The following is a 26,052-nucleotide window of genomic DNA, read 5'->3' as shown; positions in this document are numbered from 1 at the left end:
CTTCCTTCCATCCATCCATCCACCCATCCATCCATCGATCCATCCATTTATTTCTCTTTCCTGGCTTACTCTCCCCCTCTCTCCCTCCCTCATCTATCTATCAATTCTTGTATACCCTAGCAGAAGTCCCCAGGCAGACTTTGTGGCATATTCTCATGCCCCACTCCAAAGTATTCAGATTCTGCAGGTCAAGGTTGGGCTATGCTGATGCCCAGTGTCCATTCCCTGACTCTTTGTGGGGTCTGGGGCCAGGTGCTGAGGATACCGCTCTCCTGCCCCTGCAACCAGTCTCCTTGGGGCCCATCTACCTGAAGGTTGGATGGATCACTTCCCACTTCCCGACTGACCTCTCTTACATTGGGGGCAGATTTCTGACTGGTGCCTAACACCCATTCCAGCCAGCTACAGGTGTGTGGAGCGAACTTCAGCAGGAGTTTGTCCTTCAGTTACTGGTAGGTCTTATTGGGTTGTGGAGCCTGTGACTGAGAAAGGTACTTTCCAGAAGTCTCAGGGGCAATGGCAAAGGTTACCCAGAAGTTCTCCTGTTGGGCTGGAGTAGTGTGGAGGGATTTCAGCTGAGGAGTGGTGCCTGTGGGAGCTCTCGAGGGCTGTTGAGGGGGCGCTGGTGTAGCAGGCTATAAGAGAGGGCCAGGCAATAGTTTTGTCTATAACTGCAAGCCCAGTTGGTGCTGGAGGTGAGAGAGAGCATCTGTGTGTAGGACTAGAGGTGACCTCCTGGGCGAGAGAGCTCAGAGCTCATTCAGATGGGACCCTCCGTGGAGACAGGGACCTCCTCCATGCATCCACCATGCCTGGTACATAGGGGTGCATAATACATTTTATCCTTAATAGGTTTAAAATTAGTTCATGAACAGGTGATGACACAGCATGGCTTTGGCACAGCTGCACAGTTGGGCAGTGGCTGCGTAGGGGCCAGAGTGCAGGGGCCTTGACCGGTGACTGGGCCCAGCCTTACGCCCTAGTGCTGCCCCATGGGGAAGGCGGCTTGGCTTCTGGCGTCCTCGGCGCCGTGCCCTTTCCCTGTGCCCAGCCTCGCCTCACCTTAGCTCCCGGGTGTGGGGTGGACGCCGGCTTGCTGGCCTTGGGTGTAGGGAGCTGGCTTCACTCTGGCCGCAGGTCGGGCCACACACTTCCACCTGGCCCTCCTTCCTTGTCCTCCTGAAAGGTCTGTGCAGTTGTGACTCCCGTGGCTCCCTGGAGCTCAGTCTGAGGGTTTCTGGCCGGCCCTGAGGGAGGTGGTGGGATTCGGTGGTTAGGCACGTCCGTCCCCGGAGAGCAGGGTTTGGGGAGGCGGGTAGGCAGAGGCCATCTGCGGGGGGGGGGGGGGCCTGGGATCGGATAGGGGGGAGGGTGCTATGCAGGTGGGCAGCATGGGACGAGTGAGAACCTGGTAGCTCCAGTCCCTGAAAGTCACATGGGTGGCCGGGGAGGGGCCAACGTGCTGCAGAAAGACGTCAGGAAGCCCACAGCACTAGAGCTGTAGGCAGAGGCAGAGGTGGGAGCAAACGCGATCAACAGCCAGGAAATTCCACACACTCATGTATTTATTTCGATAAGTGACCACCTCCCTGTCCCGGTTGTTGCAGTTCCTGGACAATCGTAGGGGTTGCTGCCCTCATCCTGCTCCTGGTAGCCCTGCTGGCTCGTGTCCTCGTCAAAAGAAAACCACCCCGGGACCCGCTGTTCTATGGTACGTGTCCACGGGCCCGTGGGACGGGAACTGTTGGGGTCCACTCAACAGCACAACACTTGACTTTTGCCTGCATTATGTTTCTTCTATGAACAAGAAGTCTGCCTCCAATGCCCTGAGCCCGCTGGTAATGTGGTAGGAAGCGTAGGAGTAGTTCAGGGCCACACAGTCCTCCCTCCTCCCCTCCAAACTAACGCCTCCTCCGGGCTGTGGACCCCACCCTTTCCCAGCTGAGATCAGGGCGGAAGGTCACTGCCAGGGACAGCCAGGCAGGATGCCCCTCTGTTCCTCACCCCAACCCCAGCCGTGCTCTGACCTCTGACCTCTGATCTCCACTCTCCTTCCTGCACCTCTGGCCCTCTGGCAAACAGCTTCACCTGGTGTGGAACTTAGCTGTCCAAGTACAGTGGCTCGGTCTGCACGTTTGTATAATGAGGAAACTAACAGCACTTACCACGGAGGGCCGGTGCAAACATTAAACAATATTTGTAAAATACTTATAACAGTGCCTGAAAAATACACACGTGCATTAAATAAATAAAAACACCACTGATTAAGCACTTAAGAGTGTGCCTGGGGGCGCCTGGGTGGCTCAGTCAGTTAAGCGTCCGACTTTGGCTCAGGTCATGATCTTGCGGTCCGGGAGTTCGAGCCCCACGTCGGGCTCTGTGCTGACAGCTCAGAGCCTGAAGCCTGTTTCAGATTCTGTGTCTCCCTCTCTCTGACCCTCCCCCGTTCATGCTCTGTCTCTCTCTCTGTCTCAAAAATAAATAAAACGTTAAAAAAAAAAAGTGTGCCTGGTCGTGGCCACTGCAGCAGGAGTGTTTTATTTATTTATTAAAAAAATTTTTTTTTTAACATTTATTCATTTTTGAGACAGAGAGAGACAGAGCATGAACGGGGGAGGGTCAGAGAGAGGGAGACACAGAATCTGAAACGGTCTCCAGGCTCGGAGTCATCAGCCCAGAGCCTGACGTGGGGCTCGAACCCACGGACCGCGAGATCATGACCTGAGCTGAAGTCGGACATCCAACCGACTGAACCACCCAGGTGCCCCAGGAGTGTTTTATTTAATGCTTACAACAAATACCCTCCAGTTACAGATTAAGAAGCTGAGAAACGAGGTCACGGTCGCATCCTGAGACCGGCATTGACCCCAAAGCCCGTGACCTTTGTGGCCCGAGCCGTTACCGCCTTCAAGCGCTTCCCCTGCCGGGAACTTTGCTGGGCGTTTACTCATTCAGTGTCTGCTGTAGCCAGGCTGCGTGTCAGACACCCCCCAGGCCCCAGCTCCCTGTAGCAGCGGCACGCACTTTCCATACTCCCCCCGCTTTGCTGAGATGCAACTGACAGGTGACCTTGTGCGAGTGTGAGACGGAGGCTCGTATGACGCGATGCGCGCATACGCTGGGAGACGGTGACCACGACCAGGTCGCTTGCCTTCAGTAAGGTCCTTCACCTCCCGTAATCACCCGTCTCTGGTGCGCGGTGGGAACATGAAGCATGCGGCGCGGTGTCGTCGACCACGGTCACCACGCGGCAAGTCAGATACCGAAACTCACTCGTCTTACCCCCGGAAGTTTGTTTGGCTGGCATCCTCCCGTTTCCCCCACTCACCAGCCCCGGCAACCACCGTTCCAAGCTCTGTTTCTGAGAACTCAGCTTTTCTAGATTCCGCATGTAAGTGAGGTCATACGGTATTTGTCTTTCTCCAGATAACTTACTTCACTTAGGACAATGCCCTCGAAATCCATTTATGTTGTTGCCAATGGCAGGATTTCCTTCTTTTTTTTATGGCCAAGATTCCATTGTGTCTGTGTATCTTCTTTATCCATTCATCCATCAATGGACACGTAGGGTGTTTCCATGTCTTGGCTATAAACATCTATTTTCCTTCCTCACGGGTTGGCCAGAATGCTGTGCTTCAGGCTGTGGGTCAGATTCAGGGCTGTGTCATGTGTCTCCTTGCTCTTGGACCAGTAGCTCCCCAAGGTGTGCCCTCCTCCTGGCAGAGGAGACTTGGAGTTGGCCATTGTCAGTTCCACTGGCCACACGTTCCACTGGCCACAGCAAGTCATGTGGCTGAGTCTATCACCAATGGCATGGGGCATATTCTCTGCCCGCAGTGGATCTTGGCAAAGGTGGGGAGGCAAAGAAGAATTGGGAGTAACTAATTTCTCCCAGCTTGCGTATAAAAAACCCTAAAGTTGGGGGCGCCTGGGTGGCTCAGTCGGTTAAGCATCCGACTTCGGCTCAGGTCATGATCTCACGGTTCGTGAGTTCGAGCCCCATGTTGGGCTCTGCACTGACAGCTTGGAGCCTGGAGCCTGCTTTGGATTCTGTGTCTCACTCTTTCTCTGCCCCTTCCCCACTCGCACTTTGTCTCTCTCTCTTTCTTTCTCTCTCTCTAAAATAAACATTAAAAATTTTTTTTGAAAAACTGTGAAGTTTAGGTAAATGATGCAACTTGCCTAAGATTGGATAGCCATTCAGTAGATTAGCTGGACCTGTCCCAGTTCAAGGCCCACATCTTCTCCTGCCCCACACTACCTGCCTTTGCTCTGGCCCTGGTCCACCTTTCTAGACAGGTCTCCTGCTGCCATCTTCCCCCCGCCGGCCCCCCGCCACTCTGTGGTGCCCATACTTAGCTGACTTGTGTCTGTCCCGACTCCCCAGGGTTGAGCACCCTTGCTCCCACACCCTCGGCCCTCTCTCTTTGTCTCTGTCACAGCCTTGAGCACACGGAAGCCTCAGGGCGGGTGCTTACCACCTGTGACCCAGCATCTGATGCTCCTGTCAGCTTCAGCGAGGGTGGAACTGTCCAGTGATCAGACGCTAAATGCTTCCTTTCCTGGGAGACATATGGTGACTGATCACTGATGGCTGATCCCAGACTACCAGGCCTGGACCACAGGCCTGGGAGGCACAGGGAGGCAGGGTGTGCACGGCAGGGCAGCCGTGGGCCTTCCGCTCCCAGTGAGAATGTGAACCCCGTGGCCCCAGCTGCAGACTCGGCAAGGCCAGCTTCCCCTCTCTGTGAATTAACCTCTGCCACTCTCCTCCCCACTTACTTTTTCATGGCTTCTGTTTTATTTTTTTTATTTTCCAATGTTTATTTATTTTTGAGAAAGAGACAGAAGACAAGCAGCGGAAGGGCAGAGAGAGAGAGAGAGAGAGAGAGAGAGAGAGGGAGACACAGAATCTGAAGCAGACCCCAGGCTCCGAGCTGTCAGCAGAGCCCGATGTGGGGCTCGAACCCATGAACCATGAGATCATGACCTGAGCTGGAGTCGGACACTTAACTGACTGAGCCACCCAGGTGCCCCTGAGTCATTATTGTAAACATACCCACCTCGTGGTCACCTCTATTCTTGGCCACTGGTTACTGGTTTTGTTCCCTCTGTGCAGATGGGGTCCTGGGCAGCCACTTGTAGGGAGCGGAGGACGGATGGGGGGGCCTGGTAGAATCCTGTGGGACAGTTAGCAGGTGAGTTTGTCATTCTGTCCCCCTGGCGGGTGTCTCCTTGGACAGGGCACTTGGGCAGTGACACAGGCAAAGGTACCAATGTGTGTGCAGGAGGGACCTTCTGTTAGCCCATGATGAGTGTCCACAGTCACATTAAAAACAAGTCACTGTTACTGGTGAATGCCAAGCTCTTAGTCATTGTCTCCTGACCTACTGCTTTTTGTTTTTTTAATTTAATGTTTATTTATTTATTTTTTAGGGGCGGGGCATGGTCAGAGAGCCAGGGAGAGACAGAACCCCAAGCAGGCTCTGCACTGTCAGCAGAGAGCCCGGATGCAGGGCTCGAACCCACAACCATGAGATCGTGACCTGAGCCAAAATCAAGAGTCAGATGCTTAACTGAGCCACCCAGGCGCCCCCTCCTGACCTACTGCTTTTTAAACTACTGCTTTCTCGGGGCACCTGGCTGGCTCAGTCAGTGGAGCGTGCGACTCTTGATCTCAGGGTTGTGGGTTTGAGCCCCAGGTTGGGGGTAGAGGTTACTTAAAAAAAATTTTTTTTTAATTAAAAAGGAAACTCTCGCTTTCTTTGCTCTAGTGTATGCAGTGTTCGGATTTACCAGTGTGGTGAACCTCATCATAGCACTGGAACAGGACGGAATCATTGACGGGTTTGTGACGCACTACTTGAGAGAGGTATGGCATCGCTTAGCAACCGTAAGCCTGACGCCAGACGGTCAGCAGCCTCAGCCATGGGGCTCAGAGACGAAATCCCTCCGTTTGGTGTAAGCAGGCACGGTCCGTGGCATCGCTCACTGCCACGGACGCAGCGGGTTTACTCACGTGCAAAGCGGGGGGCACTCCTCTCCAGAGTTCGGCCGTACACCTGTTCCCTCACACCCACTCCACTCCCCTTTTCCAGGAATGAGATCCTCCAAGTGAATTCAGTGTTTGGTGTCTGTTACTGTGAAACCATTACTACGGCCAAAAGCTCAGGCTGGTCTTACATGTGGAAAGTGGCGACCACCACGGCACTTACGGAAGCCACTTGATTGCGATGACCATCCTTCCCTCCCCGTCGTCATGTGCTAGTGCTGCCCGGCACTTGAGACACCTAATCCTCCTCCCTGTGTTACGGTGGACGAATCCGGCCCCAGAGAGCTTAGGTCACTTGCTCAAGGTCACGCAGGAAATAAGGAAGGAGCAGAGCTCAAAGTTTCGCCTTCGTCTGTGTTTCAAATAATGGAGAGCTTCGTCTGCAAGCTAAGGGGGTTTGGACTTTATCTCACACTCGAGGGAAGATTTTGAGCCAGGGAGCGATGCAGTCAGCTCTAGGAAGGATGGGCTCGAAGGGGAGGCTTTTGCAGGGCCAGTGAGGGCAGGCGGGTGGCCAAGCACAGGAGGTAGGGAGGAGGGACGAACTTCAGAGAACCGGAGTCTTTGGAGTGAGCGGGACCCAAGGATGAGTTGGGGGTGATGGGAAAGTAAGACATCCTGCCTCCTGCTTTTGGAAGTATGCAGGTGTTATTAAGCCCAGAGGGGCGAACCGGAGGAATTTACTTCTAAAGACAGTAGCCGGAGTAGACTGTGGGGTCACGAGACCTGCTTTCTCCCGCCAGGAGCTGTCTCAAGTGGAGACAAGTCCTAGCTGTCCTAGGAGCAGTGATGGAGGCACACACTGGGCACACCGTGTGGGCACACCTATGAGATATCACGGGTTCGGTCCCAGACTGCTGCGTTAAAGCAAGTATCATGACAGAGCACCTCACATGGATGTTTTGGTTTCCCAGTGCATGTGAAAGTTATGTTTATGGGGCGCCCGGTGGCTCAGTCAGATAAACATCCGACCTCAGCTCGGGTCACGACCTCACAGCTCGTGGGTTCCAGCCCCGCGTCGGGCTCTGTGCTGACAGCTCGGAGCCCGGAGCCTGCTTCGGATTCTGTGTCTCCTTCTCTGTCCCTCCCCTGCTTGCGCTCTGTCTCCCAAAAATAAATAAATAAACATTAGAAAAAAGTTATGTTTACACTACACTGTAGTCTGTTAAGTGTGCAATAGCATTAGGTCCAAAAAGCATACATACCTTAATATTAAAATGCTTTATTGCAAAAACTGCCAACCACTGTCGAAGGTCTCGGTGAGTCATCTGCTGGTGGAGGGTCTTTGCCTCCATGTTGGTGGCTGCTGACTGATCAGGGCGGTGGTCGCTGAAGGTGGGGGTGGCCGTGGCCGTTTCCTAGGATAAGACGACAGTGACGTTTGCCGAGGACAGGAAGATGCTGTGCAGGGAGGTGCAGCAGTCAAACACACCCAGCAGTTGCTAAGTTCACCATCTTGTGTGGGTGTGGTTCGTGGGGCCTCAGAACAGTCACAATAGTAACAGCAAAGATCACCGGTCACAGATCACCGTAGCAACTCTGCCAGGAATGACAAAGTTTGAAATATTGCCGGAATTACTAAAATGTGACACAGAGACACAAAGTGAGCAAATGCGGTTGGAAAAATGGCCCCATGAGACTTGCCTGATGGAGGGTGGCCACAGAGCTTTAATTCGTAAAAAAACAAAAAACAAAAAACACAAGACCAACAACTCAGTGTCTGCGATGCACAATGAAGCAAAAGGCAGTAGAACAAGGTGTTACCTGTGCACAGAGGAAGAACTAAGTCCGGAAGCAGTCAGGGGAGTCCCCATCGAATTTGTGATACTGCTCTAGCATTTTTTAAAAAAAAATTTTAATGTTTATTTTTGAGAGACCAAGCATGAGCAGCAGGAGGGGCAGAGAGAGAGGGAGACACAGGATCTGAAGCAGGCTCCGGGCTCTGATCTCAGCACAGAGCCCAATGGGGGGCCCGAACCCATGGACTGTGAGATCATGAGCCTAAGTCAGACGCTTAATTGACTGAGCCACCCAGGAGCCCCTAGCATTTTTTTAAATGGCAATGACAGTGGATGATAAACATTTTCCAGATGGACTGGGGTGGGGCGGGGGTGGAGGGCATTCCGAGGGGAAGGGACAGCTTGAGCGAAAGCTTGGAGGTGAGAAACAGCAGGTGTCTCCCCACAGTCAGCCTGGGGTGCAGGTTTGCAGGGATGATGCTGAGTTCATCTGGGGACGTGTGGAGTTTTGGGTGGTTGAGAGACATCCGGCAGATGTTCTGGTTGGCAGGGCTTGAGCGCTGAGGAACATTCCTGGCGGAGAGATTTGGGGGCCATCTCAGTGGGAGCCTGCTCGGAAGAAGTGGGGAGAGAGGAGATGCCGGAGGGTAGAATATGGGAGGCCGTGGCCAGAAGAGCCCCCCTGAAGCAAACTGCAAAGGGACAGGCCGAGATGCCGAAGGGAAGCCTGGGGAGCCTGGGGCCACTGGGTCCAGAGGGGGCAGGTTTTGGGGAGAAAGTGGCTGCTGAGAGGGCCCGGAGGTCGAGCTGCTGAGGGTGGTGAGCCCTGAGGCAGACGGGGTGTGAGAAGGTGGGCCGGTGTCACTGTGGGAAGGTGGGCAGGGCCAGGTTCTGGGCACCCGGCTGCCAGATACAGGAGGCGGGCCTGGTCCCGCAGGCGGAAGCTTGCTCTGGAAGGCTTTGGAACAGAAGAGCAATGTGTTAAGAGCTAATGACTCTTCATTTGGCAGGTGGATTGGAAGGAGAGCAGGCAGCTAGAGGGACCGTTTGGGAATGGCTGAGTGAGGGGCAGGGAGGGTTTGAACCGGAGGGAGGGTGGCCCGTGGTGACCTCATAAACAGAAATGAAAGGACGTGCCCACACACTGCATAGGAGAGAGAGGGGTGGAAACAGGACCCCGCGGCTTTGAGCTGGGCAGACAGGGTGGTGTCATCCTTAAGATAGAGGCCTCGGGGGCACAGGGATGGGGGTGGGGGCAGGGAGGGGGAGGGGGATGGGCGCTCAATTGAGCATCAGCCTCTTGATCTCCGCTCAGATCATATCTCACAGTTTGTGAGATCGAGCCCTGCGTCGGGCTCTGTGCCGACAGTGAGGAGCATGCTTGGGATTCTCTCTCTCTCTCTGCCCCACCCCCTGCTGGCTCGCTCTCTCTGTGTCTCTCAAAATAAATAAACTTAAAGAAAAAAAAGAGAAGCCAGCTGAGGCTCAATTGAGGGCAGAAGCTGATGCGTGAAAACTCTGAAGGGCCCGTGGGGCATCTAGTTACAAATGTCCTGGGGCACCTGGGGGCTCAGTCGGTTAAGCCTCTGACTTCAGCTGAGGTCATGATCTCACGGTTTGTGGGTTCGAGCCCCGTGTCAGGCTCTGTGCTGACAGCTGGGAGCCTGGAGCCTGCTTCGGATTCTGTGTCTCCCTCTCTCTTTGCCCCTCCTCCCCTCGTGTTCTGTCTCTGTAAAACGAATAAACCTTAAAAAAAATTTTTTTTAATTAAGAAAAAAAAGTGTCCATGAAGCCACCAGGGGAGCCAGCACCGGCTCCGAGAGCCCGATGTGTAGGCATGAACAATTAAAGTCATGAAATCAGATTGGATTGTTCAGTCGAAGCATGTCAGGGAGAAAAGATGTGCGTCAGGCGTGGGCACAGAAGTCCAGCTGCTGTGTTATTTCTGCCTCCTCGCTAGTTCTCATTCCATCTCGCTTGCGGGGAGAGAGGACCGGGCAGGCCCTGCCCCGGGCACACCACGCTTCGGAGGGGCCCCTCCTGGCTGGCTGATCTGACTGTTCTGGCCGCAGAAAGGACTGAGGGCATCTTAGGAAGACAGGCCAGAAACAAGGCAGGATGGCATGGACGTGGGAGAGAGAAGAAAGGAACACGAGACTCAGAAGGAAACGAAAAACCCATGCAAATCGGACAGTGATCTTGTGGTAGCCCTCTGGGAGCACGACATGTCGCTCGTCATGGGATCTCATGGCTATAAAATGAAAAAATCCTCAGGAGAAGTATGGCTTTTCTTGACAGTATGCTCTGTGCTAGATGTCAACTGTGTGACCTTAGGCTGGTCTCACAACCCCTTGGCGCTGTTTCATCTGTAAAATGGAGTCAATCGTGGTCTCTCCCATAGGGCGGTTGGGTGCCCGTCTGTCTGTCCATGTGTCCGAGTGCCTTCCTCGTCCTCACTCATGCAAGCCTGGGGATGAGCACGTAGGTGAATCGGGAAGGTCGGCCGGTGGCTCTGGTGAGCAGGGTCTCCTCTGGCCACCGTCCTCTGGCCAGAGCTAAGCGCCCTGAGTCTCATTTTTGACTTGGCCTCAGTGCGTTAGCGGATTGTCCATGAGGCTGTCTGTCTTGTATCGCCATCCATGGGCATTGGCCCAGCCGGTCAGACGCTGGCTGGGGATTCTTCAGGGCCATCCCGCAGCAGGCTCCAGTTTTGGGGGCTCCAGGGTAAAGCTGTGTTTTCATGTGCCTACCAATTTGTAATCGTACAGGATTCTGCATAGTTTCAAGTTAGCAGACAGACACAAGCTGGTTCTGCTGTTTCATTTGACTTGAAACACAGGTCTGGAGTTCTGTGTGGAGATGTCCGAGTCGTATGTAAAGTAGACTCATTTCTTAATCTCTCCTTAGGGTGAACCGTATCTGAACACGGCGTACGGGCACATGATCTGCTACTGGGATGGCTCTGCTCATTATTTGATGTATCTGGTGATGGTGGCAGCCATAGCATGGGAGTAAGTCGGTCCGTCTGCTGTGTGTGCCTTTGCCTTAGCAACCGGTACGCGGGTACGGAAGGAAAACACAGATGTGGGGGCAAATACACAGACAGGCATACACGGACATGAACATATGCTCCTTGGACACAGGTTAGACGTGGCTTTGTTTTCTTGGCATCGCTGCCTTTTGAACATGGCCCTCTGGATCGTCCCCTGCCGTGGTGACAAGCTTGGGCAGACCGCTCAAGTTACTGACTGTGTTCTAAGGACCGTCTCATTTGCTGGAGTGAAAGCCCAGTCCGTTCTGGTTTTAAACTTCCATCTCATTTCGGTTCGAAGCTCTGTCTTTCCTCCACCTCCGGTTCCCGTGTGGCCCTGAGGCGTGGGGGTCTGCACTGAGGTCAGGGCGTATGGCCTCTCGTTTTGTTCTTTCTCGAGTCGCTGTGCAGCTGGCCTCTCCGGGAATGTGTGTGTACGTACACGTGGAGCTAAAGGAAGAGGGGCAGGGTCTTAAGTGACACTTAGTTTTCTGGGGATTGATGCCCTCCGTTAGGATATGCTAGGTCTGTCACGTGGAGCACGTGTGGCCTCTCGGGAGACCCTTCCACAGGAACCTGGGCGTTGCAAATCCAAGCGAGCAGAGCTCTCTCTGGCTGAATGCGTGGGACTCCTCTGCCATTGGTGGTACACCCGCAGCTTCTTTCCATTGGGGTCCCTGTAATCTAGATCGCATACCCTTTGGGGTAGGATCTCTTCAAGCCCAGCTAGGTTCCTGGGCCTCCCCTTGGCTCCAGGTTAGAGAAAATGGTGCATTCTTGCCCCATGCCCCTGCTGCCTCAGTCATGAACTCAGGGACAGCTCCCGCTAAGTTTTGGACTTTTCTGGGCACTGGCTTCTCTCATCATGAAAGGTACCCAAGTTCCAGGGACCACGTCACGTATTTCAGAGAATGCCTGGGCTCTGCTCGGAGGCTGCTGGGAGTGGGTGAGTTTCTGTGGCTCAGTTAGCATCCTGCTGGGGAAGAAGATTCTCCTGCTGACAATCCCAATCATTGTGAATCTGCTGCACTTGGCTTGGGAGGTGGGGCAGGCAGAAAACACAGTATCGGCCACCTGTTTCCCTTCAGATAATCTCCTTTTGATTCCTCATAGCCCCTTGTGGAGGTGGGCTGTCAGGGTTATCGGCTGAAAGAGCTTTTTGTCCACACTGCCTGGTAAGGTCAGGGGTGTCTGGTGGCTCCTTTTGAACACGGGGGAGGGGTTACATATTATCTTTGTCTCTAGAGCTCTGGCCAAAATTCTGACACCATGAAAAGTCCACTTACCATCCTATTACTCATACTTACAGTGATTTAAAATATGGGTCCATTTCCTTTCTTTTTGTGAACTTTCTTTTTTTCCTTTCCTGCTGGGAACTTCTTACAAAACTTCCTTTGACAGTCAGTGATTGTGCTGTAGATTAACAGACGACCAGTGTTGCAAGCGAAATTCCTATTCAAAAGGACACAAAGAGGGTTCTATGGTATAGATCACAGGTGGAAATGAAGTTTGATCACCAGGGTCCCCGAGGGTTGGTTTTTAACTATCGATTCAGTAAGTTTCGGTTCATAGACTTTACTAGTTAGGATACCGCTAATAATATGGATCATCTTTTGCTAATGGGTGTTCTAAGACAAGTGCACTAAGCCAAGATTTTTTCATTACAGGGAAAGCTATAGAACCATTGGCCTCTACTGGGTTGGATCTATTATCATGAGCATTGTTGTTTTTGTGCCAGGAAACATTGTGGGTAAGAAACTTTATCTTAAAATTCACTTTCCTTTTTCTGAAACAATGGGGAGTGTTCTTAAATAGAGGAGGTATCTTGGTTGTAACAGAGTCAAGAAATTCCAAGCTTATCACAACGCTGTTTGGCAGAATTCTTCCTTTTCCCCTCCTTAATCTAACTTTTTAAGAAATGGCTTTTGAGCAATTTTTGGAAGTAGACACTGAACAATTAGACAATGTTGTATCAGGGCTTTCTGACATATAGGATCTAGAGGGGGTGAGTATTGTGTTTGCGACTATAGGCAGTGTGCAAATGCTTCCTACAGCTTTGTGTATTATATGTAACTCGATACATTCGATAAATACATTTAAAAATGCAGGCTCTCAAAAGCTAATGTAAAAGGTAATTTACATGCGCAAGAAATCAGGGCATTATATTAAATATACTTTAAAAATACAGTGGATAGAATGTGCCTCTTAAAAAGCACCTGATAGTTTTAATTTGACCTGTTTTTTTGTTTGTTTTTTTTTGTGTGTGTCTCATTTAAGAATATTACCTGGTCCCCAGCACAATTTTAGACGGCTTGAGGTGGGGCGGTATCCTAAATGTTGCTTGTGTTTACACGTGCTTGTGGCAAACTTTTGACTTTTTCTTTCTTTCTTTTAAATAGGGAAGTATGGAACACGCATTTGCCCTGCTTTCTTCTTAAGCATACCATACACATGTCTTCCTGTCTGGGCTGGTTTCAGAATCTATAATCAGCCGTCAGAAAATTATAATTATCCCTCAAAGGTGATTTTATTACGTTAACTGTAACCTGTTCCCAAGCGCACAGGGCTCACTCACATCTGGTGATTGCACTGAACCACGCCTCCGTGGACGGGAGCATCTGGGGCAGCTGGTTTGACTGTGTCGATTCTGTGCATTGGTCACGCCTTAGTTACAGTGGCAAGGGAGGGTGTTTCTGTCTGCTTCAGACATCTGCTTCAGTGGGCCAGGCCGTGCTGTTGGTCCATACCGGCTGTTCCCATCAGATTCTGCATTAGTGCATGGCGTGTGTGGTTTGTCTGAGGCTGTTTATGGCCTAGCATTTGAGCATCCGGGCCCCTCTTTCAGAGATGCCAGTGCATGTACTGTCCCAAGGGGAGGCTGGAGAGATGCTGCTATTCAAGGTAGCACACACAGCCACAGGGTGTGATTTACCAAGAGATCCAGGCACGTGGAGACTGGCTCCAGGACGTCTTCTGAGACCCCTCCCATTCACAGCCAAGGTGGTTGAAGTGAAACAGTACTGGCTGGGGGCGGGGGGGTACTCTGTTAAGGTCTTCATTTCCAAGGTAGTAACGTCTTTCTAAGTTTCTCTTCCTTTTTATAGGTATTAAATCCTCAGGCAAGATTCTTTAAGCAAAATGGTATATGAAAATATGAATTACCAGAGATAATCAGACCGTGATTACTCATACTCATTTTACTGTAAGATTTACATTTACTGTAAGAATTCATTAACATCCATTGTAATTTGCAAACACTTCATTTGTAAACAAGTAGACACCTGTTGGGGCACTGCTGGCTTCTGTTCCCTTACATCCTTTTGAGGAACCAGGGGGTAGCCAAAAAGAAAAAGCAAGCAGTAACCATAGCCTTGGGCTCTGCTGCTTTTAAAGTCTCCATGTCAGTGCCTCAATGGAGTGTTCATGTCATAAGACACATACAACTGTTCATGATCATTTTTTAAATGTTAAAACACAGTGGTGGCCAGGGAGAAATGGACACGGTCACACAGTGCTGATAGGAATAAATTCAGAATCGCTCTGCAGAGCAATTTGGCAGTGTTTATCAGCCTTGAAATATTTAACCCCTTAAATTCCGCGTCTAAGGCCCTACCCTCAGAAAATCATCAGAGAGATGCTAAGACTTATGTACAGAATTGTTCAACGTCACATTAACGGTGAAAACGCATAAATATCCACCCGTGAGAGAATGGCTACAATATGTTGTTTCCACATGATTTTAAAAGTTTTAGGAGAGTTTTTAATAATGTGGCAAAGTGCTCATAATATAGGTAGATGTTGAATGTCAAAAGAACACTCAAATTATGTCAAATTATTTATACGTAAAGTCATAATTTTGTAAAATATAAATGCGGTGTATGTATATATATATATGTGTATATATACATAAATTGACATATATGTATACGTATATAGTGTGATGGGTTTATGGTTTACCTTACTTTTAAAATGACCGTATCTCATATAATGATAATCACAAAACTGCTATCTCAAGAAAACTTTAAGGACTCCTAGAGTTAGAAGGAAACTTCAAGGTGACCTGGCCCAATCTCCTCATTTCACAGATGAGTAATCTGGAAGCTGAGAGGAGGAACATGATTTTCCTAACTTACGTGCCTAGTGGTTTAGGATATGAATCCCTCCCTGTCCAGCATCTCAGCCCTCCTGCTTCAGTAGACCTCAGACTCTTTCTTGGCGCTTTGGGCCTGCTCATGGGTTACAAACTCTATTTTAGGTCGTTCAAGAAGTGCAAGCAAAGGACCTGCTGAGAAGACCATTTGATTTAATGCTGGTCGTGTGTCTCCTCCTGGCAACTGGATTCTGTCTGTTCAGAGGCTTGGTAAGTGTAACAGATCAAAGTAACATTAAAAAAAAAAAAGAGAGAAATACATATTTAATCAGACTTTCTAGAGCCTGGAGGCCTGACCCTGCTTGCTGCCACTCCCACCTGTGGGGGTCACCCCCAGGCCTTCCTCCCTCCAGGGTGGCCCCTGCCTGGTCCCTGGACGCCACCTCCTTCGGGTCCCTGGATTAAGCCCCACCCAGGGGTCTCTTCCCCCGTTTTAGGGTGCCTGAAAAATTAGCCATTAGAGTTTCATTCTTTTGGTTTGAATGTTTCTGATTCTGATGTAAATGTCTTTGGGAAGGGTGATACCTGAAGAGTCCGGTAAGGCTGTGTTCTCAGGGATTGAGGAAGGTCCCTAGAAGGAGTTAGAATCTTGGCTATTTACCTGCTGTATGGCCTTCAGAAAATGACTTAGGGTCCTTGACCTCAGTTCCTTTCGCTATAAAATAACAATACCTACCTAATGGTATTGGGTTGAAGATTAAATAAGATAATAGACATCAAAACACGTACAGAGGGCCCTATACGTGGTAAGTGTTCAGGAAACGGTTGGTGTTACTCTTTTTATCAATAGATGATCCTTGGTGATGCCCTAGTTTCGTGATTTGTTTTTAGCAGAAAGAAATAAAAGTGGCCGGAATGATACGGATAATTATACGCATCGTCAGTGGCAGTTACTGTCCTAAGGCTGCTGGCATTGCACAACAGTTGGGGAGCCAAGTGTGAGCTGCTGTAGCTGATTGACTGTCTTGGGGTCCTGTGCTGCTGGCTGGATCAGCGCGCGAGGCTGTCTTAAGAGCTGTCTCTATCAGGAGGGCAGACATTTCCTGCAGTAGCATTGGCTGACGGGAGGAGTGGCCCAGGGAAGAAATGCAAAGAAGCAAGGCTTTACTCAGACCACAGAGCAGTTAAACTTTTGGTTTTTTTCTGCAGTAATCTCCATGCCCAATGTGGGGTGTGAACTCACGACCCCAAGATCAACAGTCACAAACTCTACCGACTGAGCCAGCCAGGCACCCCCAAAACTGTTCTTTAGTTAGTTTGCTGTCGTTCCCAAGGTTAAAAGAAACACAGGAACAACAAAACGAGCCCCAGCTGTTCTCACACAGGAGAAAAATGTGTGCATGTGGGTGTTTGCACACTCGGTGGGCGGGGCTTAGGCAGACGGGCTTTTAAATTGGGGTCCGTTTTTACCAACTCTGCCACTGGTCTGTGTCCATGGATGTGATCTAGGTGGGACAACATTTATGGCTGCGGACGGGAGGGGCGATGCATGAGGGCAGTGACTCAGAGGGGACCCCGTAATGTGCCAGAGACACTTTGTTCTGTGTTTCCTTTCAAAGTGGACACACGATGTGGCTTCACACAGGACTCTGCTTTTAAATCCTTATCCTTTACTGCCCCTAAAGGCCATATACTCTGAGGCACTTGCTGGAGGGAGGAGGATGCTATTTTTAGAATATTGCAAAGCACAGTAAGATGAATTTGGTATGAACACGAATGGGCTTTTCTTAAGAGTGGGCTAGTGATTTCCAGGAAGTGAAACTGGTAATCCAGCGTGAGCTGTGCTTTGGCTGCTGAAGTCTAGATCCTTAAGCCGAGTCCTCAGAAGGTAGCAAGAACAGAGCATTAGCCATTTCCTGCTCCTCTCCTAACTCTCCTTCACGTCCTCAGAGTAGATCTGTAGACTTTCTTTTCGTTCCCTTTTACTGATGACCTTCTACAACACACAGTTTTTGTTGAACAGCTTGTGGCTGTACTTGGAACGTTTAGCCTTATCAGCAAACCATAAGAATCAGATGTGAGTATGAATTTATAATTAATTCGTTTTTCTTCTCAGATTGCTTTGGATTGCCCAGCTGAGCTCTGCCGATTTTATACACAATTTCAAGAGCCCTATCTAAAGGATCCTGCTGCTTATCCTAAAATCCAGGTCAAGTAGTTATGAAGCCTCAGATTTTTCTTTTTCTTTTTAAAAGAAAAAAATTTTTTTAATGTTTTTATTTATTTTTGAGACAGAGAGAGACAGAACACGAGCAGGGGAAGGGCAGAGAGAGAGGGAGACACAGAATCTGAAGCAGGCTCCAGGCTCTGAGCTGTCAGCACAGAGCCTGACGTGGGGCTCAAACTCACGGACTGTGAGATCCTGACCTGAGCTGAAGTTGGATGCTTTAACCGACTGAGCCACCCAGGCGCCCCAAGCCTCAGATTTTTCTAATGTTAATTTTCTTTCTTGAAGAATGGGGACATGTGGGGGCACCCGAGTGGCTCAGTTGGTTAACTATCCGACTTGGGTTCAGGTCATGATCTCACAGTTCATGGGTTCAAGCCCCTCATCGGGCTCTGTGCTGACAGCTCAGAGCCTGAAGCCTGCTTCGGATTCTGTGTCTCCTCTCTCTGCCCCTCCTCCGCTCTCTCTCTTCCTCTCAAAAATGAACATTAAAAAGAAAAACAAAGAAGAATGGGAGCATGTGGATCCACGTAGGAGATGGGAATTAGAAACGTTCAATCTCTTGTACTTTTCGTCGTGTGCGGTTAACTGTTACTTTGCTGACGGTGTTCTTTCTCTGTTCAATACAGATGCTGGCATACCTGTTCTATTCTGTCCCTTACTTTGTGATTGCGCTTTACGGCTTAGTGGTTCCTGGATGTTCCTGGATGCCTGACGTGACACTGATACATGCTGGAGGTCTAGCCCAGGTACCCAAAATACGCTCTATTAAGAAAGTTCGCTGGGGATTTGGCTGTCATTGTTGAGTATCTGCAAAACATCTCTGCTTGGTGTTTAAGGAGTAGGAAATAGTTACTAGACACATCCCCTTTCGTTTTACGGTTCTTTGGAAGACGTTTCTGCACGTGCATTTTATTTAAATCTCACAGTAACTAGATATGTGATGGTTGCTGTGCCATCCAGTTATACAGATGAGGAAACTGAGGCCCAGTGAGGTTACATGATTTGTCCAAGGTCACATACCCAGCAGGTGCCACCACAGCCTTCCAGGACCCTTCCCCAGGCTCTGAACAAAAATACTTGAGAGCTGTTATCTTTAAGATGCCTATCTAAAGTTAAGATTTCAGAATTCTCTTACAGGACGGTATCCCGAACTAGGGAAATGGGTTTGGAGAAAGTTCCATTCTTTCCTCTTGCGACTTAGCCAAGTCCCTGCCCTAGAGTGAATGCTTATTTCATTGAACTGGAATAACTTTATCTAGGAAATTGTATTATTATACAAAGCACATTTTTACAAGATAACTAGCAAAACAAACTGATCTTAGGAACAAGGAAGAAAATTATTAAATGATTTTATCTTCCCCCCCCCTTACTATAAATAAAAACAATAACAAACGAATTCATCTTTTTAAAATCATTCTCTGCATCTTGCTCTTTTCAAGCTGGCCTAAGAATGAGGCTCATCTGGAAACTGTCAGCATGTATGGCTAATTATGCTCCTGGTTATAGTAACTGGGATGGCAGAAGAACACTTTAGAATTTACAGGGTGGAAAACAGCTATGGCATTTATGGGTTAATCCTTTGGGCTAAATCCTTCCAGTCTGAGGTCTTTAAAAAATTTTTCTTAAAACCCACGAATCAACTGCGAGATCATGACCTGAGCTGAAGTTGGACACTTAACTGACTGAGCCACCCAGACACCCCTGAGGTAATTCTTAATTACAGAATTAGAATATTAGTATCAAAAAAGCTGATGCAGCATCCAGAGCAAGGGTTCCTGTTCTTTCCTTGGAGGACTGAAGGGGGAAGAGAACCAAGATTTACCCTATTAGCAGACCTCTGAAGAGGTCTTTATTTCCATATCTTTCAATACTATAAGCTGACTTCCAATTTTCTGTCTTTAGCTCCAGCTGTCCCCAGACTCCTATGCCTAATCCCAAACTCCGTGTTTTCACGCGGCTATCTCGGAGTTAGTGTCTCAATGCAACAGGACTCCTGACCCTCCTACACCCGCTCTCTCCCCACTGCGGCCTGCAAACAGATCCTCCCCCGCTTTCAGCAGCTCCTTCCCATTCCCTCACCCCTACCATCTAGCCCATCACTAGGTCATTGGTCCTGTCTCCAGAGTAACCCTCAAACCCCAGTGACTTCCAGCCCACTGCCCTGCACTGGTCTGAGCTCTCCTCTAACTTGGGTGAGGCAAAGCAGGCTGTGCTCTACTTACCTACTTGGGTAGGGACAGGCTGTGCGCTCTGCCGGGGTAGCAGATACTCAGTGGCTTAACACACTAAAGTTTTATTTCTTGCTTGTGCAAAGATGATCATGTGGGAGAGTTTCCACAGCCAGGTCTGGCACCACCTCGGCTGCAACGGAAGCAGACAGAGGCGGTCTTCCTGTGTGCCCGTGCCCTGGAACCGTGCAGTGAACACACAGCATCCTCCCTGCAGATTTCTTAAAAGCTAAGAGAGCTGAGGCTGAGGACAGCTTGTTACTCGCCTGGGTCACAGTTACTAAACGGCAGGCAGAATAGGGGAATAGGGGCACGGAATCCTGTCTGACCCCAAAGCCCATCTTCTTCTCTACTGTTCTCTCTCTTCTCCTGCAAGCAGCGAGCCATGGTAGTGGCATGGCTCAAGCAGTGAGCACAAGGCAAGACTTCATATGGGCACGGAGGCGCCGGAGAGCCTCGGGGGGGTGGGGGGGGTGGGAGGCGGTCACACGTGAGCGGGCTCTGTGGGCTGTCAGGCTGGGCAGGGGTGCAGCAGGCCAGAGGGCAGAGTGAGCCCTGGCCTGGGTTTTCTTGGCTGCGTTCTCCTGAGCTCTCCCGGAGAGGGCTCCCGCTCAGCTCACTCTTACCGGCCCCCTCTCTTCGAGGATCATCAGCTTGCTCAGGGTTGGACACGATCGGATTTCCTCTGTGTGTCCTGTGCCTTGCTTGGTCTGCCCCCCGCCGCAGGAACACAGGGTGTCATCATCTAGGAGGCTGACAAAGGGAGGCCAGGTGTAGGACCCAGTCAAGTCTCGGGAGACAAGTGGAGGAAGAGGCAGGAAAAGTAGGTCAAGGCCCAGTCACGTGGGCAGTCAGCAGTCAAGAGGCTTGGGAAGGTCATACCTTGGGGGCAAGTGGGTGCTTGAACCTGGGGCACTAGGGCTAACCCTGGGTTGTACCTGCTGGGGAGGGCTAAGCTTGCAGACAGGCACCCGCGACTCCAGCCGGGTGGTTCTGGGAAGGGCAGTGTGGGTGGCAGAGCCCCAGGCCGCAGTCAGCAGCTTCAGCCAGACCCCCAGGCCTCGCGGGAGCCCTTGGGCTCATCCGTCACTGCCCACTTGGACAAGGCAGCTGGAGGCTACAGACTAGATCCTGTCAATGTCAGAAGGATGTTTCTCCCAACCCAGTAGAATGCTGTCATCCGAGAACTGTTGTGTCTGACATTTCCATGACTCTTGGCTTGGCTTTAGTATTTACATATTCAGAGAGCTCAGCCTAAGGAACAGTTACAAATCATAACACAACAGTGCACGCGATGAGAATGCTGAATTTGTTACGTGATTTGTTTCCTACCTAGCCAATACTTGCTCATGAAATGAATTCTCGCCTTGGGAGGGTGACACATTCATCACAGAAAACACCCTCCATAACCCCGACTAACATCCCTAGCTTGCTAAAACGACTATTCCTCATTTAGGGGTTTTGTGCATTCCCAACCCCCTAACTTGATCAAAACCTGCATTTCTTGAAAGGCCTAGTGAACTCCCAGGAGTCTATGTGATTTAATAAGGAAAACAAATCTTTGAAAAATTCCTAGGTCAGTACAAGTCAGTGAAAAACATGTTAGTTATTGAGCCCCTGCCTTCAGATCATGGAGGAATCTGCCAAATCTCCTGCCTTCAGAAATTGAAATATCCATCAGAAAGTAAAAGAAAACAAAATCAAATCAAACCACGACACATTTTTTACACCAAAGAGTTCCAGTGCGGACTTATTCAGAACCCAAGTGTCTCTTCATATAAAATTCTTACGTAGGATTAAAGTTGCAAATCTAGTTTGAAATAGGCTGCTCAGACCCACTTATATATTAGTACTTTCTAGCAACTGAACAATTGTTCTCTGCTAAAATATCACTGGAAATTAAAAGAAAACAATCAGAGCCAATATAGTCAAGATGGTTAAGAGCATGAGCTCTGGAGACAGACTGGCTCGTTGCTCAGACTGTCACTGATGGGCTCGTGACCTTGGCTACCTCGGTTTCCTCTTCTGTAAAGTTAGGATTATACAGGACCTTTGTCATAGAGCTGCTGAGGATCACGTGAGGTAATAATACATGTAAGAGGCTTAGAACGGTGCCTGGCACAGAATGAGCTGCAGATTTTGGTGCTCCTCCTCTTATTGGTAGAAGATTCCCAGTAGGAGTCTAGAAATGCCTTGTGCTGCTCAGAAGATTCATTCATTAATCTGTGGCCATCTGTGGATGTTAGTACCTAAACGGTAATGTGTGGACATTATTACCTAAGCATCAAGGATGCTGGGAGGAAGCCCTGGGACAGACTCACGGCAGGCCTGGCTGGGAGCCTGTCACGCACCCAGCAACACCCATGGAAACACAACAGCCCTGCTTCAGCCAGGCCCTTCCCGCTTGTTGCGCAGACTCCCTGGCCATGCGGGTGCCACGGACCTCCTCACACGAGGGTCTGGAAGCTTATCTGTGGATAATATGGTTTGTAGAGTTGACTCTGCTGGAGGTGAATTTTGTCCCCCCCCCCCCCCCCATGGAAACCTTTAGGAAATATCTAAAAGATTTAGGAAGCATGTGGATAGCTGGGATACTAATGCAAGTCCTATTTAATAATTTGCTTCCAGTGTAATTCATCACGATACACCTTTAATTAGTATCGAGGTTAGACTTTGGGTTTAAAGTCTTCACATGATTATCCTTTGGTGGAGACAGTCTTAAAATTGTCAGAAGGTCAGCAAGGGGATCTGAAAACGAAGAGCCCACCTGAGTTCTCAGCCAAGCAGAATCCCAGGTCATGGGCAGGGAATTCACCTGCCACTCTCCTAAGCACTTCACAAAGATCAACTCATTGCACCGGCACAGCAATGTGCCCTTATTATCCTACTTTTACAGATGAGGAAGCCAGAGAGGTTACATACCTAACCCAGGGTCATACTGCTGGCTTGTGGTACAGCTGGGACTGGGCACTCTGTATGGTTCCAGATTCAGAATTCTTAACCACTGGACTGTGCTGCTCAGAAAACCCTAAAAAATAACACAGTTCTGGATTAGCTACTTCTGCTGTATCGGCCAAATAGCCTGGCTGTTGCCCCAATGTTCACATTAGTTTTGGCCTGTGATACTCAGGTGGACACATAATACTTTCAGCTCTTCCTTCTGGAACCGAGATTGTGATTTTTTAGTCATCCTTTCCAGGCTGTCTCTATAAATATAAGAAAAGAGAGCTATTAAAATGTAACCGTTCTTTGCCTTTATTGCCTCATTTTCCATCCCAATCATCCATTTCTTTAAAAAAAAAAGTCAAAGCTTTAAATTCGTTGGAGGTGAAAACAGATTTAGAATAAGAAAGATGATGAGAGACTCCACCTCACATCACTCAATTCTGCAGACATTTCTGGGCTCTACAGGTTGCACCTGTCACCCTGGGTGACAGTCGGTTCAGCAGCCCCAGGCCAACTGAGCCACCAACCCAGCACCAGGTGCCCGGCTGAGCTCTGAGTCCTGCCGTCAGGAGGCCTTGTGTGCCGGCGGGAACAGGACCCACGAGACACCGTGCAGGCCCTTAGCAGCCCCGTGCTTAGGAAGGAAACTGTCCTCAGGGGAGGCTGAGGTTTCTCTGAAACTTCAGAAGCCGGGCACTGGACACCGTGTGCGTGGGGAGGAAGCTGTGGCTGGGTGCTCACTCAGCGGGAAGGCGTGGCCACCAGCAACACACCCATTAGAAACTGCACGACACTGGGCTCTGGGCTCGGGCCCTCGTTAGAGGATTCTGGAGAAAGGAGGCCTACGGAAATAGGTATAAAAATAGAGAAATGCTTTGCGGAAACTGTTTGTATTTTGACAGTCACAAGACCATTATTGATTAACGTTTATTGAGCTCTAACAATGCGAGAGGCGCCACACAAAACATTAGACACAGTACCTGCCCGGTGGGCTTACAGTCTACTCTAAGGACATGACCATTTTGGAATGCTGCCAATGATTTTTGCTGATTTTGAAAATGAGGTATTAACTGCACTGGTCAGTGCAGGAAGAGAGCCTACGGAATCACTGACTTGGTGCAGGTTCCCCTGTGCAAGTAGGTACGACTGCTCGTATCACTCAGTCTCTCAAAGAACGGTCGGCACTTCCCCGAACGTGGTGACTTTTGTGACGTAGTACATGTGTCTATAGAGACACCAAACCCACATTTTTGAAAATCAAGGTTCAAACCTGGCCCCTAGTCCAGAAGTTTGGTTATATTAATTCAGAAAATCACTGCTGTTCAGAAGAGGCTCTAGGGAAAAGTAGGGTTAACGACAGGGGCCACGCTCCTGCTCCGTGTTCCCAGGACTGTACAAGAGCAGCCCCCCGGGCAGCCTCTCGAAGGCCCCGGACTCTCCAGGTCTTGTCTTCAGAGCCCAGAGATGGGACGCTTCCCATCTGCTGGGCTCTGCTCGGCACCTGGTCTGGGGGACGCGTGCTTGAGGGCAGAGCCCTTGCCGAGCCTCGTGGAGCACGAGGCGGAGGGCGTACACAGGCTATTTCTGTGGTCCTCGCGACACATCACACTGACCGCTTATCTCCAGAGAGTAGCGAGACTGTACCAGAGGTCCCAGGACGTAGCAGCAATCTGTTAAAATACCTGCAATGGACACAAATCCATACAAGTGCCACTTGTGAAAGCTCATCCTTTATTTGTCATGGAAAAGCCGAATTTTGTCTGTTAACCACTTCGCAGAATAAACTGGTTTCATACGGAAGGAAATGTAAGATAGCTTGTATGTATTTAAAGCGAATTATTTAGTTTTTCATTCTTGGATTCTGTGACTTCTTTCCACTTTGATCCTGATGAACTAATAATTCATCACTTCTTATATTTAGATTTCCAGTCCTTTATTCACGTACAGCGTGGATTTCAGTAAGATATGAAAACACACACTGCAGGGTTGTTCTGTAAGGACATGAATGAGAATACTGAGGAAATCCTCACACAGAAGCCTTTTCTAATACAGTTTTTCCCTGTGCTTATGAAAAGTATCAAACAAGATACATTCTGAATGTATGTTATGAACAAGTACTTAAGTACAAATGGGAAACTGGTCTCAGGTTATGGTGACAAGCTGTACTAAATAAAGGAGAACTTGGTATGAAGAGGTCGCCTGCATGTACACATGCCATTTTATGAAGAGCAACCATAAGCCTACCCTCACCCACGTTGGTAACAACCTTACCGACGAAACAACCCTTAGTAGTTTTTAAAGTTGCATAAGCAACAAAAACGTGAAGAAGTAAACAGAAAACATGTAATGAAGGGCTTTGGGCTCTTGTTCCAAGGAATAGGTGAAAAGACTGATTAATGAAGCTGAGGTCCCCATTGCTGCTCTTTAAATGGCTATATAAAAATATTTTTGCTTTCTAAGCTCTGTACTTCCTTCATTTTTGCCGAACACACTTAGTAAGCCACAACTGAGTGCCTGAGTGTTTAGGATCTCCAGAATGCAAATCAGGGGGAAAAAAAACAAAAAACAAAACGGAGATTTTGTTCAGTTTTTCTTTTAAATTGAGCCACTAATGTTGGGTAAGGGGCACTGCATGGCATGATAAAGCCAAGCTAAGGAAGGTATACTTTGAGTCGTTACATTAAGACTGGTCCTGAATTCGGTGAAATCCTGAAGACTGTGGATTGTTTGAAAGTACTGGTTTTGAGGGCACAGGAAACATGGTCTGAATGAATCGTCCAGAACACGTTGTGAATCCGACTGAACACAGAGCTCATGCTGACCTCCCCCCCTTTTTTTTAAATGCAACAGGCTCAGTTTTCTCACATCGGTGCTTCTCTTCATGCTAGAACCGCTTATGTCTACAGAGTCCCTGAAGAAGCGAAAAGCCTCTTTCTAGCATTAAACATAGCATATGGAGTTCTTCCTCAGCTCTTGGCCTATCGTTGTATCTACAAACCAGAGTTCTTTATAAAAACAAAGGCAGATGAAAAAGTTGAATAAAAGTATTATTTCTTCCTCTCTAGATGACTGACTTTTATTCCTGGTACTGATCTTCTGTCCCATTTTACTCCCTTCCCATACAGCAATACTTAAAAATATGCAAATTCGGGCTCCGCACTGTTACGTGTGAGCTCTCACATGGTATTGTGTGGGTAAATTTTCTTCTCTTGAAGGATAAGTGAAGTTGAGAAACAGTTTAAAGAAATCTGTTCAAAATTATTTGTGAGTAACTTGACCATCTATTTCAATATTCTGTCTGCACATATTAAATATAACTGTAAACATACAATTTAGCTCCTACAATAGTGAGCACGAAAATGAAACTATTCAGAAGTGAATATGGCCTGTGCATATTAAAGAATTTAGAACAACAGATACATTCAGGAGAAATACTTTTTGCATATAAGATATATATGCATCATTGTCAACCTCAATATAAAAAGCAAATTATCACATTATTTTAAAATGTTATTTGACAAATGTTTTCCCAAGAAAAGTATATTACTCACTGCTGTTATAAACACTGCTTTTAATAAAAAATTTTTTGTGAGTCTAAATGGCTAAGGAGGGATCGGTGACTTTATCAGTACCCTTAATGAATACCTGTTTTATTGGTGACTGGAAATATTTTTATTGTATTTCTGTGTATATTTTTAATAAATTATTTTTGGCCTTTTATGAAAACAAATCTTAA

The 26,052-nt window shown here is 48.9% G+C and overlaps 1 protein-coding gene and 1 long non-coding RNA gene across 8 annotated transcripts in view; one reads left to right on the top strand and one right to left on the bottom strand.

The window, feature by feature from the left end:
• The window catches only part of LOC121042318 (uncharacterized), a 47,601-nt gene extending 32,849 nt beyond the window's left edge, over window positions 1-14,752 (bottom strand). For all 4 annotated transcript variants that reach the window (XR_005796106.1, XR_005796107.1, XR_005796108.1 and 1 more), the window contains exons 1-5: window positions 13,398-14,752; window positions 12,130-12,274; window positions 7,258-7,591; window positions 5,064-5,180; window positions 1,063-1,247 (exon numbers count right to left, since the gene is read on the bottom strand). This is a non-coding gene — a long non-coding RNA (uncharacterized LOC121042318). The remainder of the gene's footprint in view (window positions 1-1,062; window positions 1,248-5,063; window positions 5,181-7,257; window positions 7,592-12,129; window positions 12,275-13,397) is intronic.
• Window positions 1-26,052, top strand: TM6SF1 (transmembrane 6 superfamily member 1). Of its 4 annotated transcripts, XM_040493511.1 has the most exons (11): window positions 434-452; window positions 1,608-1,711; window positions 2,809-3,391; window positions 5,775-5,872; window positions 10,699-10,802; window positions 12,490-12,572; window positions 13,222-13,343; window positions 15,078-15,182; window positions 17,029-17,121; window positions 17,769-17,888; window positions 25,167-26,052. In XM_040493511.1, exons 3-11 carry the CDS (start codon window positions 3,208-3,210, stop codon window positions 25,356-25,358), a joined length of 1,101 nt encoding a protein of 366 aa, XP_040349445.1. In that variant the 5' UTR covers window positions 434-452; window positions 1,608-1,711; window positions 2,809-3,207; the 3' UTR covers window positions 25,359-26,052. The 4 variants fall into 4 exon arrangements, with proteins under 4 accessions (XP_040349447.1, XP_040349448.1, XP_040349445.1 ...); XM_040493513.1 differs by lacking the exon at window positions 17,029-17,121 and having other exon boundaries at window positions 1-452; XM_040493514.1 differs by lacking the exons at window positions 10,699-10,802; window positions 12,490-12,572; window positions 13,222-13,343 and having other exon boundaries at window positions 1-452.

Source organism: Herpailurus yagouaroundi, unplaced genomic scaffold (assembly GCF_014898765.1).
Source record: "Herpailurus yagouaroundi ecotype Mexico unplaced genomic scaffold, PumYag 185, whole genome shotgun sequence".
Taxonomy (NCBI): Eukaryota; Metazoa; Chordata; class Mammalia; order Carnivora; family Felidae; genus Herpailurus; species Herpailurus yagouaroundi.
The sequence above is the reverse complement of the archived record's forward strand: the minus strand, read 5'-3'. Positions and strand labels throughout refer to the sequence as shown.

Excerpts from the sequence above, each read along its gene's own strand:
- TM6SF1 (XM_040493511.1), top strand. The coding sequence starts at position 3,208 with ATGAAGCATGCGGCGCGGTGTCGTCGACCACGGTCACCACGCGGCAAG. Across the intron at positions 12,573-13,221 it reads TGTGCCAGGAAACATTGTGG|GGAAGTATGGAACACGCATT; the intron begins GTAAGAAACTTT and ends TCTTTTAAATAG. Across the intron at positions 15,183-17,028 it reads TCTGTCTGTTCAGAGGCTTG|ATTGCTTTGGATTGCCCAGC; the intron begins GTAAGTGTAACA and ends TTTTCTTCTCAG.